This window comes from Pleurodeles waltl, chromosome 9 (genome assembly GCF_031143425.1).
Source record: "Pleurodeles waltl isolate 20211129_DDA chromosome 9, aPleWal1.hap1.20221129, whole genome shotgun sequence".
NCBI classification, from domain to species: Eukaryota; Metazoa; Chordata; class Amphibia; order Caudata; family Salamandridae; genus Pleurodeles; species Pleurodeles waltl.
In genome coordinates, this window is record NC_090448.1 from 734424304 (window position 1) to 734443996 (window position 19693).

Genomic DNA, 19693 nt, shown 5'->3' on the forward strand with positions numbered 1-19693 from the left:
CTTTATTTAGGCCAATATCCTCAGTAGAAAATGTTTTCAGTTTTCCACTTTAATTCCACCAAGATGGCGGCCAGACGGCCCACACTTTTGGCATAAATTCAGAATGTTAGCACTCTAGTTGCTCATTAGAACACTTTAGCAAACTGCTGATCACCAGGGAGTTAACTGGGAGTCTGCTGCTGGTGTTGAAAGTGCATGTTTCAGTCTACAAGTCAGAGGTGGTCATTACGACCCTGGCGGTCGGAGACCGCCAGGGGTAATGTAGCGTCTGTACCGCCAACAGGCTGGCGGTACGGAGGCCCGTCGCACCGCCGGGGCCGGCAGTTTCCCGCCATTTTAGCCCCGGCGGTGATAATCCGCCAGGGCAGCGCTGCAAGCAGCGCTGCCCTGGGGATTATGACATCCCTACCGCCAGCCTGTTTCTGGCGGTTTGCACCGCCAGGAAGAGGCTGGTGGTAAGGGGTGTCCTGGGGCCCCTGGGGGCCCCTGCACTGCCCATGCCACTGGCATGGGCAGTGCAGGGGCCCCCTAACAGGGCCCCGGACAGCTTTTCACTGTCTGCATAGCAGACAGTGAAAAGCGCAACGGGTGCTCGCACGGCCGCAACACCGCCGGCTCCATTAGGAGCCGGCTCCTATGTTGCGGCCTCATCCCCGCTGGGCCGGCGGGCGCAACCTTGGTTTGCGCCCGCCGGCCCACCGGGGATGTTGTGATGGGGGCCGCTGGAGTGCAGCTGCATTGGCGGCCGCATGTCTGTTACCGCCGCCCGCCAATACTGTAATGACCCCCAGAATGTTTTAATGAAACAGAAGAGGAATTCATTTGAGAACTCAAAACATGTCCTAATTTTTCTTTGTACGGCACAAACCATTATTTCTATGACAAAATGAAAGCACTCATTTTGTTCCTTTCTAAATTAAATGTTTTAAGTTTCACTAGTTTGATTCAATCAGGATGGCTTCAGGTATACCACCCTTTTGTCCTAAGTAAGACTGTTGGGGCCGTAGTAGTTCTTTATACCACTCTGGGAGTCTTCAGTAGAACACAAGGGAATAAACTGACAGGTGGATCCTGATGGAGTACAACAGAAAGATATTTGAGAACTCACTTAAAACATGTCCTAATTTTTCTTTCTACAACACTAATAATATTTCTATGACAAATGAAAACCCTAATTTTGTTCATTTCTAAATTAAATGTTTTAGGTTTTGCTAGTTTGATTAAATCAAGATGGCTTCAGGTGTGCCACACGTCTGTCACAAGTAAGACTGTTGGGCTCTAGATGTTCTTTAAAACACTCTGGGAGCCTGCAGTAGAACACAAGGAAATTAACTGACAGGCTGCTTCTGTTTTAAGTATGTTTTGCTGAGAATGTCAGACTTCATTCTCATATGGCTGAGAAAGATAGTGTGGATTTACAGACAATGGGCCTGATTCTAACTTTGGAGGACGGTGTTAAACCGTCCCAAAAGTGGCGGATATACCACCTACCGTATTACGAGTTCCATAGGATATAATGGACTCGTAATACGGTAGGTGGTATATCCGCCACTTTTGGGACGGTTTAACACCGTCCTCCAAAGTTAGAATCAGGCCCAATATGTTCTTATTTTAGCTTCTGGAGCATCTACCATAACCTCTATGGGAGAATCATGAGAAAGCTGTTTTCTCTCAAACATGATTCACGAAACCCAGCCGAAGGCTTTTTCATACGGTAAAATCACCTTCGCAACAAATGATTTATTTTGTAACTAAAATCTGTTAACTCCCTTTATTCGTTCTCCTTTTGTGATCCTCAAAACCATCCATTCACTACAATGTATTTCAATGTGGTGCTACCGTATATTGGTCCCAAGATGACGGCCATCACTCTCTGGTTGATGTGCTAAGAGCAAATCAGATCTTACCATGAGATCTGTACTTAGGCTCCATCCAGATATACACATTTGGATTTCCTTTAATATCTAGAAAACTACTGAAAAGATTTACACCAAATAACAAAAAGCATGCTTTCTAGACTAGGATCCACCTTCCTGCCAAATTTGGTGTAATTCCGTTCAGCGGTTTGGGCTGCAGTTGTGTCAAAAATCTTGATGTGAATTATCACAGGAAGCACACTTTTCTTTTTTACTCCCCTCCCTTTTTCTCGGCCCCCACTTGATGGATCACCCTGAAACTTTCCAGGCACAATAAGACCAAACAAGACATTCTGCTCCTGATTTAGGTCTTGGGGAAGGGAATACTCTGTTATAAATGTGACTGATTTTCTGACCTCCCTATTACGATACTCATAGAAGATAATGGGATCATAATACGGCAGATGGGATATCTGTCACATTTGTGATGAAGTATTTCCCCCTGCCAAGACTTAAATCAGGCCTTTTTTTTTTTTTAAACTTCATGAAGATTCGACAAACAGTGCCAAAGATGTAGCCACGTCAAAAAAGCGCTTTTCCTGTGGAAACTAGGTCCTAACTATAACTACCTACTGGAAATCGCCAATAGGTGATATATATATATATATAGAGAGAGAGAGAGAGAGAGAGATAGATATAGATATAAAATGAAAGGTTACAGGGGTATTATAGTTAGGTAGATCTTTTACCCATACAAAACCATAGAAATTCAGCAGTTATAGTTATACCTGTGTTAAGAAACCATAACTTGTGGCCTAAAGTTACTTTATGGCATGACCTATAGTTTCTTCAGATAAGTATAACTTTAACTGCTGAATTTCTATGGCTTTGTATTGGTAAGACGCCAACCTCACTATAATGTCCCTGTAACCTTTGGTTTCCTCAGTGAATTTCTATGTTTTTTAATATAAAGTAAAATATAATTAGCGTATATTAATACAACCACGGCTGTGCATGGCCTGCCGCCAACCCCACCTCTTGCACCAAACCCCACGCTGTGCACAGCCTTTCATTTTTTTTTTGTCTGGTTTGGATCCACAGATCCTTCACAATTTTACACAGGGGATCTTGCTGGGCACTGGGGTGGATCCGTGGATCGGCCTAAAATAAATTGGTAGCTTGTTGCCCATTAGGGGTCCCCGAGGGACCCCTCCTTGTGTCCTATGGGGTCACAATACTTCTATCCTTACCCCTCATATGTTTTTTACTTTTTTTCTTCCCTCCTCCAGCCCAAGCGAGAAAGAAAAGGGCGGCAGCAACTTTTCTCTCAGGTTGCAGCCAGCCAATCAGGGCCTTGCTTTTGGTCCAGGATCTGGGGATCCCCTGCGAGAGGATGCACAAAGGATCCGGGTCCCTAAATATCTATATTTTATTTCCTCTTTACTCTGAAACCCCTTAACATATTTACAACAAATAACAAAAAGAGATCTTTTTGGACGAAGATCTATCTTTCTGCCAAATTTGGTGTAAATCGTTCAGTAGTCGTGTTCAAAATTTTGAAAATCCAAATAGACATAACATGGGGAAAAAGTGTTTTGGGGCCCTTCTTTTTTCTCAGCCCTTGGTTGACAAATCAGCCCAAATCTTTCCAGACAACAGCTAAAGGAATTAGCGTACGAGTTTTGAAAATTGTGTGAACGTTATTAGGAAAACATAAAATGCTTTGTCTATGGGAAAAGTTGGTACAAGCTATAACTACCTATTGGCTATCGCCATTAGGTATTAGAATACATATAGATAGATAGATAGCTAAATAGATAATTACCTGCTGGTGGTTGCTGGTGGATAGTAATAGTTAGGACCTAGTTTCCAAAGGGAAAGCATTTTTTGTTTTACCAATAACTTTGGCGCTGTTTGACAAACCTTCACAACATTTTCAAAACTAAAATGACAGTCGGTTCAGCTGTTGTCTTGAAAGTTTCAGGGTGATCCGTCAAGCAAGGCTGAGAAAAGGGAAGGGTCTCAAAATGTGTTTTCTCCGTTCATTTTCCCATAGGGTCTTGAGACATGCCTCCAGCCCAAACTGCTGAACCAAACTACACCAAAATTGACAGGAAGCTAAATCTTGGTGCGCAGATTGTGCTTGGTGTAAATCCGTTCAGTAGCTTTGGAGATATTAAAGGTTAAAAAATTCAGATATCTAGGGACCGGGAGGCTCTGTGGATCCTGGAGATCTCAAGCTGAGATCTTATTGGCTGCCAACACTTTAACCAGGAATTGTTGGCAGTCATTTTGGAGCTCGGCTTCAGCTGAGTCCCACAAAAAGCAGGGGAAAAAAGAAAAAGGGACAGGGTACGAATACCCCAACCCCCTAACCTTGGTCCTTGGTCCCCCTGGGACCCCAGCAGGGCAAAGAGGTATTTAATTTTTTTTTTCAGAAAAATCCATGAAGGATCCTCTGAAAGAAAAAGCGAGCCGTCTTCTGCACTTGCTTTTTTAATAGCCCCTGGGTGGGCCAGATTGTGGATCCATGGCGGTAATCAAAAAAATGGAGGGGGTGCTTGGGGCCCCCCCTCGAAGCCCTGGGGATGACCACTTCCCTGGGGCTGAACATAACATTAAGCAGGGGTGCAGTGCGGACCCCCTTCAGACCCCAGGAGCCACCACCTCCCGTGGCTATAGAAATGAAAAAATAATAGGTCACACGGACCACCTTGGGCCCCAGGGACCACCATCTCCTCAAGGAAAAAACAACAATTAATGTGGGGGGCTGCACGGAACCCCCACGCCCTGGGGACCACCACCTCCCTGGGCCCTTTCACATTTTATTAAGAAGGGTGGGGGGCCCCCCTTAATTGGCCATATGCAGGCCCAAGTACCACCACTTCCCCGGGGCTGGCTGGTAAATAACATGGGGGGGCAACATGCCCCCTTTCAGGAGCCATATATTGCCCTGGGGACCACCACCTGCGGGGCCAGCTCCTGCTACCTCTGAGGTGCCCACCCTCGGGAGGTAACTGTTTGCTTTTGCTTGGCGGGAGCTGTGACTGCTCCTGCCAAGCAAAAGTAAACACTCTGCTTCTAGCAAGCAGGAGATGGAAAAATAATTCTGCTTGCTGGAAGCAGGGATTTCATCTATTTTCCAGCCTGGAGGCATTCGGGTAGGGAAAGAGAAGACCGTATTGCTCCTGCATGCAGGGAGCTGCATTACCTGCAGCTCGCTGCATTTGGGAGCAGTGCTGGCTCCTGCAGGAGGCGGTGAGCCGTCTGGGTCCACTGGGGTCTTGAAACTCCCCCAGCGGTCCCTGAAACACAACAAAAATAATGAATCCTGCCCTGTGTAGGATTTATTCTGGCAAAAAGCTTATTTCACAGAATTTAAAGCTCATTGGGAAGGACTTTTAGATTAAAAAAAGAGCAGGTGCCCAAATTAAAGCTCCTCTTCTGTAAAGCACTAATCATCCTAACTCCGTGTGCATGGCAAGGGCATAGCATGAATGTTTTCTCTGCATTTCCACTCTGAAAAGTTATTTGTAAACCTAGAAGGAAGTGTTTGTATCCTTGTATGTTTTTCCTTCATTTCCACCTTGAAAAGGTATCTGTAAACCTTGAAGGAGGTATTTGTATTCTTGCTTTTTTGGAGAGCAGTAACTCATGTAGTGACTGTTACAAGTGGGTTCTTACTTGTCATCTGCTACTGAGACCAGATATTGTGTGATCTCTTTAAAAAAAGTATGTAAAATAGCCTCAAAGCCCCACCCTTTTGGGCCACACCATATACATTAGTGATATGCAACATCTTCCCCCCATTTTCCCTAGAAGATGGACAGCTTACTAAAAGAACCCCCAACCGCCTTTTCCACCGATTTTGGAGACACATTCTTGCTGCACAGGAATATGATCACATCTTCACCAAACAAAGAAACACTTCATCAATGCCGTAGGGTAGGCTACAGGGCCTAGGCACAGGCCCAGGCCTGTGGCCAACCCGGCTGTGGGTGTCTCCGAATTGGGTGGTTATAGAGGGTTGGCCACAGGGCCTGCAACATGCCAGGCCCTGCAGCTAATGCCCTGCTGCACTCAGCCAAAGGCTGTGCGTGATGTGGGTTGGATAGTTATAGGGGATTGGCCGCAGGGCCTGGCCACAGTTGGATTAATGTAAAGTAGTTAAAATGACTTTATGTTGAAAAAAACATAGCAATTCACTGAAAAAATCAAAGGTTAGAGGAACATTATAGTTAGGAAATAGACTTTTTTTTAAACAGAGAAATTTACTTTCAAAATCAAAGATTACAGGGACGTTATGGTTAGGTTTTGAATTTACTCACACAAAACCATTGAAATTCAGCAGTTATCATGGTTATCTCAAGTAACTATAACTCACGTCCTAAGGTAACTATAACTTGCTCCTCTGACATTCACTGCTAATTACCCCAGATATTACAGCACTCATGACATTCTTTATAAATTGATAATATATATCACTGTAACACACGCAGTAACATTATTGATGAGAAAACTGTACATGGCAAAGGTGCGAGTTTTAGTTAATTTAGGGCGCTAGTTATAGTTACTTGAGATAATTAGAACCACAACTGCTGAATGTCTACGGTTTTGTGCGAGTAAATTCAGAACCTAAGTATAACGTCCCTGTAACCTTTGTTTTTTTAAGTAAATATATATATAAACACACCCATATATATAAATATATATATAAAAAAATAACTATTTTACTTACCTGGCATATACTTACTACTTCATGGAAAAGGTAGGCGTGGTAAAGGCATATGCATGGTAATGACTTGCGTGTTAAAGGCAATAAGAGGTAAAGGCATTGCATGATCATGGACGAAGGATAAAGGCATGTGTGGTAATGGCATGTGTGGTTTCATCATACAACTGTTGAGGCGTGTCACATGCTCTAATCTCGTCCTCCAAGAATTGAGGACAAAGTGTCATCCTTTAATGTCAGAGATAATCCTTGGAGGGGCAGATTGGAACATGTGTGTCAGGTGTCAAAAAAAAAATTGTCAGTTTTACAGAACTCCGAATCTGGTTTCTGAATACAGGAATCGGGAGGCGGGAGACTAGCCTTCAAAACGGTCGTCTTTTTTCTGAATAAGGAGGGCTGGTATGCATGTGATAGCTTTGACACACCCAGTCGCCTCTTGCAAAACACGATTGCTGCTTGGTAGCTATCAGAAGATCCAGATGTGTTGCACCAGTGTACTCACATAATTTCAGGAATTTGATGTTATGGTACTTGTTTTTTGCACAATTTATTTTTGCACACAATGTGTTTGGAATGCTAGAATGCATTTTGCCCTAAATTATAGTGCTAAATGCCAGTTTTGCATTTCAAATAATTATCGCAGAAATTCACGTAATTCAGCAGTAGCAAATTTCGCACACCCCTAGATAGTACATCATTCTTATGAACCTGTAGGGTAAGGCCATGCAATGAATCCATACACAAACCAGAAATGATAAAGACACAGGATCTGTGCTATCTACCATACAAAGACCTGGCAGGCCAAGATGTCAGCCCTACGTGGAAAGCGGGAGATTTCATTGGAGGATGCCCAGTCTTGTACTTTCTTCACAGGGAACACATTTTCAGGCTTAGGGAAGAAATAAAAGCTCTTTTATTTTATCTTTTTTATTATGAAGGCTCATATCTCCAGTTATGACTTACCCTTTTCAATTCAGAACTTTAACGAAGAGAGGGGTGTGCAGCAGTAATGGTACTTGAGATCTGCTTACAACCAGTTTACATAAACCTGAATGTGATTGAGTGGGAAGGTTGGAACAAGTTCTCGGAACTGTACAGTAGACCTTTAGTTATTTACATTACATCTATTTACACTTTAGCGCATGGTGAAATGCAATTATTTGTCCACCTCACATTTATCAGCACAAAAGGTAAAATAAAGTAGCGAAGGGTGCCCTCTGAAGTGTGCATGAGCCTCCTCCAGAATGCACCCGCCACCTGGACAATCAGTAGCATTAATTCTGCAACAAATTCCTAGTTTCCCCCCTATACAGAGTGTTAACTCTTATAAGGTACCAGGTCTGGAATGTAAGCCAAAAAGCAGCTATGGAAAATCATTTGAGTCAAGTTTCACACTGGACAGAGCAAACTTTAGGGCCAAGCCTAATCATGTTCAGGTGGCTTTGGTGGGGTTCCCACTCTAAGAACTTTGTTTACAAATGTATTTTACACCACAGTTTTATTCATTATACTAGCATAATAGCTTCAGGCTTTTGGTGGCTATTCTAATGGGAAACTCATCAATTATTTCAATAAGCCATGGTCTGGCACAGAACCTAGGAGCATTATTGCTTAGCATGAGGAAATCATACGAGCGAAACACACTACAAAAACTGTAGAAATCAGTGGCCATACCTGCTAAAAGACAAATAAAATGACTTTTTGCCCCTGTGTGTTAAAAGTTACATTGGATTGCAGTCAGACAGAATGAAAGTTAAGATCATCCCAAGTCTACAAATACCTCACAGGCACAGCCTTTCCACCACCTGTGCAAAACGTCACCCAATTTACATTACTCCAAACGGTAATATCTACTTCTTCAATTATACTTAAAACACATCAGCAGGGGTGTTTTTTTCCATACCCCTAGTCCCTGTGATAACGCCCTGTACACCCTAGTAAGATCTGTCCCAACATAAACAAAGTTAAGATGGCAATTTTCCCTTTGCACCACCTCTGAAGATCCATAACCCCTCTTCCCCACCCTTCTAGCACAACGCAAGACTTATCCCCCTCACAATCTACAACCTCTTCCCAGATTGAGACTCTGCGTCTCTGATTTCAACCCTATAGACCACTCTGTCTGTAACACTTTGTGTTCTTACTGGGTGACCACAACAGGTGTGATTCACTTATGGATCATTCAATCAATCAATCAGTGTTTATAAAGTGCAGCTACTCACCTGTTAGGGTCTCAAAGCGCAGGGGGGAGAGTGTCGCGTGTCCCGGAATGTGGATTAAAAAAGCCATGTCTTCAGTTCCTTCGTGAAGCTGGTGAGGGAGGTGGTTTGTCTGATGTTGATGGGTAGTGAGTTCCAGGTGGTGGCTACGAGTTAGGAGAAGGAGCATCCTCCTGTTCTGGTTTTCCTGATGCGGGGTACTTCTGCGAGAAAGAGCTGGGCTGAGCATAGGGCCCTGTGGGGTACGTGGAAGTTGAGCCGCTGGTTAAGATAGGCTGGTCCGGTATTGTGGAGGGCTTTGTGTGCGTAGGTGAGGGTCTTGAAGGTGATTCTTTTCTCTATGGGGAGCCGGTGCAGTGTACGTAGGTGTTGCGAGATGTGGCAGTGTCAGGGTAGGTCGAGGATCAGTCTGGCGGCAGCGTTCTGGATGTTTTGCAGTTTGCAGGTCAGTTTTTTTTGTTGATTCCGGCATAGAGTGCGCTGCCATAGTCCAGTCTGCTGGTGATGAGGGCATGTGTCACTGTCTTTCTGTGTTCGAGGGGGATCCATTTGAAGGTCTTGCGTAGGAGGTGGCAGGTGCGGAAGCAGGTGGAGGTGACTGAGTTGTTCTGATGGTTCATGCTGAGGTCGGGGTCCAGGATGATTGTGAGGTTGCGGGCTTGGCTGGCGGGGGTGAGCAGGTTTCCGATGGTGGGTGGCCACCAGAAGTTGCTCCATGCGTTAGGTTGAGAGCCCAGGATAAATACTTCGGTCTTGTTTGTGTTGAGTTGAAGGCAGCTGTCTCTCATCCAGTTGGAGACTGCTTTCATGCCTTTGTGGAAGTTGTGTCTGGCCTTGTCTGGTTCGTTGAAGAGGGAGTTGATGAGTTGGGTGTCGTTGGCATAGGACATGATGTTTATTCTGTAGCTTCTGATGATGGTGGCTAGAGGGGCCATGTAGATGTTGAACAGCATGGGGCTGAGGGAGGATCCTTGGGGCACTCCGCAGGTGGTATAGGTGTGGGTTCTGCGAGGAAGGTGGTGAGTCTCACTCGTTGCGTTCTGCCAGAGAGGAAGGATTGGATCCAGTCGAGGGCCTTGTCTCTAGTGCTGGCTTTGTGGAGTCTTCTTATCAGGGCGTGATGGGAGACTGTGTTGAAAGCTGCCGAGAGGTCAAGTAGGATGAGTGCCGCCATCTCACCCTTGTCCACTAGGGAGCGGATGTCGGTGGGATCAGCCGAGGTTTTCTTGAGGAGGGGGTTGACCTCGGCATGTTTCCAGTCATCGTGGAAGGTGGCGGCAGCTAGTGAGCAGTTGATGGTGAGGCAGAGCTTGGGGGCGATGGTGTCTGCAGCTCTGTTGAAGACGTGATGGGAGCATGGGTCTGTGGGGACCCCAGAGTGTATGGACTTCATGGTTTTCAATGTATCTTCGGTGGAGAGGGGTGTCCAAGTGGAGATTGTAGGTTTGTTGGTGTCGGGGTTTTGAACGGGGGTGGGTGTTCTGCGTGTGGTTGTCCTTGTTGAAACTGTCGTAGATGGTCTTATTTTGTGGTGGAAGTATGTGTTTAGTCTGTCGCATAGGTCCTGTGAGGGTGGGATGTCCGTTGTTTCACTGATGGGTTGGGCGAACTCCTTGATGATGCTGAAGAGTTCCTTGCTGTTGTGTGCCTGTGAGGAGATCCTGTCTTGGATAGCCTTCTTTCTGGTGTTTCTGATGAGTTGGTGGTGTGCAGTTGTGGTGGCTCTGAAGTTTCTGTGGGCTTCTGGGAGTTTGGTGTTTCTCCAGATTTTCTGGAGGTGGCAACAGGTGTGTCTCGATTCCCAGAGTTCGGGGGTGAACTAGCTGGCACTCTGTGTGGGTGTTGTTCTTTTTGAGGGGGGCTATGGTGTTGGCGCAGTCCGTGATCCAGTTGTGGAAGGTGCATGCTGCAGTGTTTGGGTCATTGTTGCGTGTGATGGTGGGGGCGGTGATGGCAAGGGTGGCGGTGAGCTGATCGTTGGTTATTCTTGTCCAGGTTCTATGCGATGGCTGGAGTTGGGGTCTGGTGATGGTGGGTGTGTTGAAGGTGAAGTGGATGCATCGTGATCTGTCCATGGGAGTTCCGTGGTGTGGCTGAAGGTAGCGGAGTTTCCTGTAGTGAAGATGAGATCGAGGGTGTGTCCTGTAGAGTGTGTTAGCTCTGTCACGATCTGTTGGAGTCCTAGTTTGTGGAGGTTGTCTAGGAGGAATGCAGTGTTGTGGTCTTGTAGATTCTCAAGGTGGAAGTTGAGGTCTTCCAGCAGTGTGTAGTTGGTGGCTGCGATGGCTTGTGCGGAGATGAAGTCCGTGATGGAGTCGGCGATAGGTGTGTGAAGTCCGGAGGGCGGTAGATGATGGTTCCCCTGATGATGGATGTCGGGCTGGTGTGTAGCTTGAAGTGGAGGTGTTTCATCAGGTTTGTGGCTTCTTTAGAGTCTTCGGAGTGCATGTTCAGGTGGAGGTTGGACCTGTGGATGATAATGATTCCCCCCTCCAGGGCGGCTGGGGTGATCTTTCCGGGTGATCTTGTATCCCTGGGGGGATGGCGATGGTGATGTCTGGGCCTGAGGTGTTGTTGGTCCAGGTCAAGGTGAGGAATGTGACGTCCGGGGTGGTGCTGTCGAGGAGGTCCCAGATTTCAGTGGCATGTTTGTGGGGGGAGCGGACATTGAGGAGGATGCACTTCAGGGTTTTCTGGTTCAGAGAGTTGTTGCGGGTAGGTTGTGCTGGGTCCTGGGTCTTTGGGGTGGGTCAGGTTTGACGGCAGCGGAAGCAGCTGAAGGGACAGTGTGTGTTACCTGGAGCTGCTTGCTTGCAGTTGTTGTTGCGTCCTGGGTTGAGTGCGATGAGTTCAGCTGCTGTGTAGAGGCGGCGGGTGACAGGACCAGGGGTCCTGGCGCTGGTCGCGTTTGGGTCGAGGACGGGCGCAGATGGGCTTGCCTTAGGCATGCCTTTGGCGCGGCAGCGGCGCAGCCGCAGAGCAGCCCGCATTAAGTAGGGAGGGGGGGAGGAGAGGACAGCTGGGAGGCGGGAGCGGAAAACGGCGTGGAAAAAGGGGGTGTGCCGCGGGGGCAGCAACAGTGGGAATAGAGTGCGAGAGAGAGGAAGGGGCGGGGCAGCAGCGGCAGGGGAGTGAGGGGGGGAGAGCGAGAGTGAAGAAAGAGAGAGCGGAGTGAGGGGAGAAAAATGAGGAAGAGAGAGAAACACAGAAAGCACAAGACACAAAAGGAACAGACCACAAAAGGAACAGCACACAGAGTAAAAAGAGGCAAAAGAGGAAAAAAGAGAAAAAGAGGCAGAAGGCAGCCTAGCAGAAGAGCAGAACTCTCCCGCTAGACACCCTGGATGAGGCACAGGCAGAAGCCTGCGGGTGGAGGAGGGCCTCGAACTCCTGATAGAGGTCAGAGTTCAGAGGACAGAAGGGCTTCACTTACCGGTGGAGCTACGAGGTGGCAGAGCAGTTCACTGATTAGGTCAGTGAGGTTGCTCGTCCTACCGCGCAGTGGCTGCCATTAAGTGGGGGGGGGGGGACAGCTGGGAGGCAGGAGCGGAAACGGCGCGAAAAAGGGCGAGGCCACAGGGGCAGCAGCGGTGGAGATAGAGCGCAAGAGAGAGAAGGGGTCCGGGCCGCAGGGGCAGCAGTGGCAGGGGAGTGAGAGATGGGGGAGAGTGAGAGTGCAGAGAGAGAGAGAGAGTGAAGTGAGGGGAGAAAAACGAGGAAGGGAGAGTAAACGCAGAAAGTGAAAGACACAAAAGGAGCACAAAAGGAACAGAACACAGAAGGAACAGCACACAGAGTAAAAAGAGGAAAAAAGAGAGAAAGAGGCAGAGGGCAGCCCTGCAGCAGAGCTCTCCCACAAGACACCAGGGATGCACAGGCAGAAGCCTGCGTGTGGAGGAGGGCCTCACACTCCTGATAGAGGTCAGAGTTCAGAGGACAGAAGAGCTTCACTTGCCGGTGGAGCTACGAGGTGGCAGAACAGTTCACTGACTAGGTCAGTGAGGTTGCTCGTCCTACTGCACAGCGGCCGCCATTAAGTAGGGAGGATGGGAGGAGAGGATAGCTGGGAGGCGTGAGTGGAAAATGGCACAAAAAAAGGGGGCGAGCCACGAGGGCAGCAGCGGCACAGGTAGAGCACAAGAGAGAGGAAGGGGACTGGGCCGCAGGGGCAGCAGCGGCAGGGGAGGGGGAGAGCGAGAGTGAAGAGAGAGAGAGAGAGAGAGTAAACCCAGAAAGCGAAAGACCCAAAGGGACACAAAAGGAACAGAACACAAAAGGAACAGCACACAGAGTAAAAAGAGGCAAAAGAGGACAATAGAGAAAAAAAGGCAGAGGGCAGCATAGCAGAAGAGCAGAGCTCTCCCACTAGACACCAGGGGTGAGGCATAGGCAGAAGCCTGTGGGGAGGAGGGCCTGGAACTCCTGACAGAGGTCAGAGTTCGGAAGACAGAAGGGCTTCACTTTGAGGTGGAGCTACGAGGTGGCAGAGCAGTTCACTGACTAGGTCAGTGAGGTTGCTCTCTCTGTTTAAGCTGAGATGAATATGAGCTATGTTTAAATGAGAGTTAGAGTATTGTTTGTTGTTATTATTAGTACTTGCTCTTCACCTAGATCTGCTGCCTCGTGAGTGGGAGAGGAAATACATCACAGCACAATGAAGTTTGTAGAGAGCATACCTTATGCAAGACATTAGAAGCTGGCACTCGGATTGTGAGCACCCGTGCGGCCCCAGGGCCAATAGGGAAATGCGTAGGCAACTTGCATCAATGGAATGACATGAACTCTCCTTTTTCTACTACAGACCCTTCAGTGTGATGTCACCATTTCGCTGGACCATCGGATGGAGCAGAAAAAGCTACTGAATGAATCTTGCAGTCCCATAAGCACATGAGAACAATGACAACAGCGTTCACGCACAAGGCACGACGGAGTGGGCATTAAACTAATCCAAATAATTAAATTAAATAAAAAAACGGCAATGTATTTATTTCATTATGTAAGTATCCCTCAACAATGAGTTGGATCCGGATCATTAATACCCTTTTGGCACTTGGTGTGTCAAACCCACACCATTACCATAGGAACACTTGATCACCGATCCAGAAACTACTAGAGCACTGCACTTGTATAGCAAACCAAATATGGTGCCATTGGAACATAGCATCAGCATGAACTAAATCCAGAGCTCCTTTTCAAATGTTATTTATCTAACCAGTGAGTAGTTCAGTATAGACCAATGTGCGAGTTATCTATCTCAGTTTGCATTTATTGTAAGACAACACACGTTGGCTTGAGGTTTTTCGAATTGTACATCGAGTAAAAACTTTCCCCAAGCAAGCTATTTTCCCCATTGTATGCCATACACAAAATTCTACCATCATACAAAATTCAACATACACCCATCACAGCACAGATATGAGATACAGATCCTCTTTCCCGAGTTAATTGGCGCAGTATCGCCAATGTGGAAACTGTCCCACGGGACTCTGAGATTTAGGGAAAGACGTGGTAAAATCAAATGCGTTTCTGGAAACGTTTTCTTACAGAGCATGGAGAGATTCCTAAAATCAAGAAACGGAAGCATAATTGGACTCAGTAATGCTGTGTCCAAAATGTTATTCCCTGTTCCTGGCTCAGAAACTCAGAATGACTGCCATGTTTGGTAGAGCCAACAGCTGCAATTGGTAACTCGAGCACCAGTATCTCCACCTCCAGTTACCAGCAAACGATGAATGGCGCCCATAATTGGCTACTGACATGCCTACTCCAGCACATTTCAACGTAATACACGGCACATATATATGCAGCTACCACACACCCAAGTCAACTCGTATACAATAGTTTTCTACTACTGTGATTAGCTGCCCTCACACCAAGAAGCGCCTCAAACTTGCAAAATAATTAATTATACAGATTTTCTTCTCACAACTGTATCACACATACATTGATAAATATAGCAGCTATACATTCCACCCACAGCTAAGACATGCCATATCCTGAAACAGCATTCTCAGACTAATTTCGTCTGCAACTTAAAAGAGGCATAAGCAATTGGTGCATCCACCCAACCTCACCTCTTAGATACTAGCTAATACATCCATAGATCAACGAATAAGATATAGCAACACAACAAAACAGACAAATCCACCAAGACACATCATTATACTCTCACTATGACTCCCTTGTACATTGAACTCCACTGTATAAGCCCCTCTCACGTGATCTGACAATAATAAAGTCTATTACATAACCAAATAAGTGTAGGTAAGTATATAATAAAAGGAGCTAATATTAGAAATAGATAAATATTGAAAAGGGACTAAAATACACACACACACGAATGACATTTGGCTGTCTCTGCCCCCTCCATACCAGCCTATCAGAAGTGAAACTGCTACCTGAAGACGTCATGCCTCCACATCTACATCTGAAAGTGCAAGACTTAAAGGACTGCACAGCAGACTGCTCAAAACCTGCATTTTTAAAGTTTCAGGGTGCTATACATAAGGTTTCTGTGAATAAATGTTATTGTTAAGATAATTATATTTTGAACGAAAGAACTAAAACATTGCTACAGATATTGATGTTTTTTTAGGGTCAGCAATTTTGAAATGGACAATGAAATTCTCACTATATCTATATATATATATATATATATATATATATATATATATATTCCTGCGTGGGACTGTAAGGTTAATGGTTGAGGTTCTGGCTACCAGTGTAACAGTAGTGTAAGTTCATTTGATTATTACCTGAAGAAGTAAACTTATTTCATGAAAGTTAGCAAATAAATGAGTTAATTAGACAATTAAGTTATCAATTCTTTACATTCATCGAATAAATGCTAATTATCTTCTCCTTTGGTAATACGGTCAAGCCTAAAAAAATCATAAAAATGTTACTAGACCTTCAGGTCGAGTAACTTGAATAATCTACTCAATCAAAACTGTAATTTACTTGCCCCGTAAATGGGTCTCAAATTGTGTGATCCAAGACAAATATTTTAGTTTACAGAGTCGCTGTTTTCTTCACGGTCACAAGTGTACCTTAAAATAAGTGAGCTCAGCATTTCTGCTATACAAAAACACTTCTTTGTTTCATTAAATAGACTAAACATTTGCTCCATGTAAATAAATAATCTAGCCCACGCATATAGGGAATACATGATCCATTACTTGCCTCTTAGTTTACTAATAGCATTGCCATTGGGGCAGGAGTGTTTCTCAGTTTATGTTTAAACATTCACTTTCAATAAATATATTTCTGATGGATACAACTACCTATGGATTCCTCACCTTATGAATTCACCCTTGCACCAGCATCTGACGGAAAATCTTCTTCCCAGCTCTCCACTTCGACGAGGACGTCACAATTGCACGGCTCCACGCGACTCCATCTGACGTCACCGTGCAAATAAGAGGTCCTCGCCGGCGTGCTGACACCAGTTCCCTTTTTTCTGTGCCTTCGACGCTAACGGTTTTCTCCTAGCTCTCGCTTCTGTTGGAGGTTTCGTTTTGTTGCTAGCAGAATTGTTAGTTACAATGTCTCCCCCTAGGAAGTCTGGTTTCAAGCCATGCAGAGAGTGCGGCGTTGCATGTCGGTCACTGACCCTCATGAAGATTGTCTTTGATGCCTTAGCTCTGAGCATGATGTGGAGGAGTGTGTGTCTTGCCAGAGCATGAATCCAAAGGCGTTAAAGGAAAGGGAGGCCAAACTCTTTTTGGCTAAGGCAAAGAAGGGTCATAGAAGCCATCGTAGATCCTCTTCCCATGCTTCTTCGAAGAAGCATAGGAAACAGCGCCGTCATGACTCCCAGCGTCGTTCGGCTCAGAGCCGATTAAGATCGAGATCTCCATCTCGTTAGTACCGTGCGACGTGGGAGGTGAGTCTGACGGTGACTCCTCAACCCCAGAGCCCTGAGGCTTCTCTGGCGCCGTCTATCTTTGAGGTTGTGGCGCCTCTGGACAGTCCTTAATTTTCACCTGCTGCTCAGAAGTCTGAGGTTCAGCAAGCACAGGTGCATCAGGGAGACCAGCGGTATCCTGCCTTCCCAGCTCCGGGGGTGGATCCGGCAGCATTTTTTAATCCCATGTTCTTTATGTTCAATGCGATGGCTCCTGCTGGTGCACCCGCTGGTCCCACGGATCCATTGGCAATTTCGTTGGGCTCCCCTGCTCCGTACAAGGTGGTGCAGTTTATGCCATTCTATCCGGCTGAGAGTACCGGACTGGCGCTGATGACATTGCCTCGAGGCCCTGTGGATCCCATGACGTCGCCTTCTAGATCTATGGTGCCGATTTCATCACCCCGTCAGCCGGCGACATTGGTGGAGCCACGAACATCCTCGGCGCCAGTAGGATCCGTGCCGGTGCCGGGTCCGAGTGATGGATTCGAACAGAGTCAACCTTCCTCTCCTGTTCTACATCAGGTGTTGAAGCCGGTGTCTTCGACGTTGGCAAATTCCATGTCGACGCCAAGCTCGATTGAGGTCACGCAGGAAGGCTTTGCGGCTCTTAGAGGAGGAAGAGTATCAAAGGCAGTTGTTGGAGGAAGGAGAGATTATTGAGCCCTTGGGAGAGTATCAAGGCCTGGAGTCGGCCAGTGGACTGGATACTTCCCCGGAATGGAACTTGCCTTCACCGGGGGAATTTACTGAGAAGGCAGCTTCTTTTCACACAGTGATCAGGAAGGCAGCGGACTTTTTAGAACTTCCATTGCCTGCTGCGGAAGTTACGACAAATATTTTAACGGAGGTCCTGCATCCTTCTTCGGCTTCTGCAGACCCTTTGCTTCCATTCAACGAGGTTCCTATGGAGCCCATATTAGAACTTTGGAGGAAGCCTGTATCGTCGCCTGCTGTGAATAGAGCTGTGGCAAGGAGATACAGAGTAGCGCCTGGTGATCCAGGGTTTTTATCACGACATCCTACCCCCAGACAGTTTGGTGGTTCAGGCCTCTTGCTCTACGCGGTCTGCTCCAGGCTCTTTGCCTATGGTTCCATCAGACAGGGAATCCAAGCGGATGGAGCAATTCGCAAATAAGACTTTCTTGTCTTGCAGCATGGCACTAAAGGCTGCAAACGCTACCTGTTTGCTGGGTAGTTATGTCCAAGCCCTCATGCAGTCCGCGAAGGCCATGGTTCCTGACCTGCCGCAGGATGTACAGAAACCATTTGGAGAACTCCTGTCTGATGCGCAGGCTGCGGCGAAACAAATAATCCAGTCTGGCCTGGACTCTACGGACTCGGTGGCCAGGGCAATGGGTACATCTATTGCTACCAATAGGCACACTTGGTTGAGGTTCTCTGGGTTTTCTTCAGATGTACAGACCACTTGTGTAGGATTTTCCTTTTGACGGGTAAAAAACTGTTTAGAGATAAAGCAGACTCTGCCCTAGAGCACTTTAAAGATAGCCGGGCCACGGCAAAGTCTTTGGGATTGCAAGCCTCCTCTTCTACCCCTTTTAGGTCCTTTCGGAGGTTCATGGGGTTTAGACGTGGAGCAGCTTATCGAGGGAGACTCCAGTCCTCGGTCCAGCAGCCTACTAGCCTCCCATATCGGTCCTTTAGAGGGCGGGGGAGGGTTAGGACAAGAGGGGCCACCCAACAGCATCCTACGTCATCCTCTTCCTCAGGAAGACAACCGCAAGGGAAGCAGCCCTAGTTTTCTCCCCTTTATCGACCATACTTCTCCTGTAGGGGGAAGATGATGTCTTTTTCTCCACGAGTGGGAGTTAGTTACATCAGACTCATGAGTTCTAAATATTGTGAGAAAAGGATATGCTCTCCCTTTTCAGGAGTTTCCTCCTTCCATCCCTCCCCGTTCCTCGTTTTGTTCAGAAGATCATCTCCTGTTGTAACAGCAGGAGGTTCGGACCCTATTGTCAAAAGGTGCAGTGCAGTTGGTTACAGAGCAGGAAAAGGGTCAGGGTTGCTATTCAAGATACTTCCCCAACAAGGACGGTCATTTGAGACCAATCCTAGACCTGAGGATATTAAATTGGTTCCTCAAACAGGAGAAATTCAAGATGCTGACTCTAGCGCAGGTACTTCTGGCGTTGAACAAAGAGGATTGGATGGTGTCTGTCGACTTGCAGGATGCGTCATTTCATATCCCTATACTCAAGTCACACAGGAAGTATCTCCGGTTTGTGGTGGGGTCGCAACACTACCAGTTTGCGGTCCTTCCATTTGGTCTTACTTCAGCACCTCGAGTCTTCACAAAGGTGATGGTAGTGGTGCAGCGAGTCTCAGAAGGAAGGGGATTTTGGTATTCCCTTACCTGGACAATTGGTTGATCAAAGCCAAGTCTCCAGAGCTTGTGTTGCGTCACTTGCTGATGACAACTCAGATGTTGTTCAGGCTGGGTTTTTCGATAAATGTACCCAAATCTCACCTGGAGCCCTCTCAACGCCTCCTGTTCATAGGGGCAGTACTGGATACAACATTGAATCGGGCCTATCCTCTGCCTCAGCAGATCCAGGATATTCAGTCGTTGATTCCAATGTTTCAAAATGGAGCGGTTGTTCCAGTCCTCAAGGTCTTACGCCTGCTCGGTTTGTTTGCTTCTTGCATTCTGTTGGTCACTCATGCACGTTGGCACATGAGGGCTCTCCAGTGGTGCCTCCGCAGGCAGTGGTTTCAACACAAAGGGGATCTTGAGGAGTCGATAACGATCTCCAGAGACGCTGCAGCGGATTTATGATGGTGGGCTGTGGACGGCAACCTTTCTCAAGGAAGGCCGTTTTCACTGACCCCCTCCGGTGGCCACGGTCATGACGGATGCTTCCACTCTAGGGTGGGGAGCTCATCTGGGGGACCTGGAGATCAAGGGTCGTTGGTCTCCAGTGGAACAGACTTTTCATATCAATCTGTTGGAATTGCG

General features: G+C 46.8%; 1 protein-coding gene across 1 annotated transcript in view; it reads left to right on the forward strand.

Moving 5' to 3' along the window:
- Positions 1-13790, forward strand: part of LOC138259886 (cystatin-like) — a 49304-nt gene extending 35514 nt beyond the window's left edge. Inside the window, exon 3 of the mRNA XM_069207843.1 lies at positions 13609-13790. Coding sequence (XP_069063944.1) covers positions 13609-13698 — 90 coding nt within the window. The 3' untranslated portion in view covers positions 13699-13790. The remainder of the gene's footprint in view (positions 1-13608) is intronic.
- The last annotated feature ends 5903 nt before the right edge of the window (positions 13791-19693 follow it).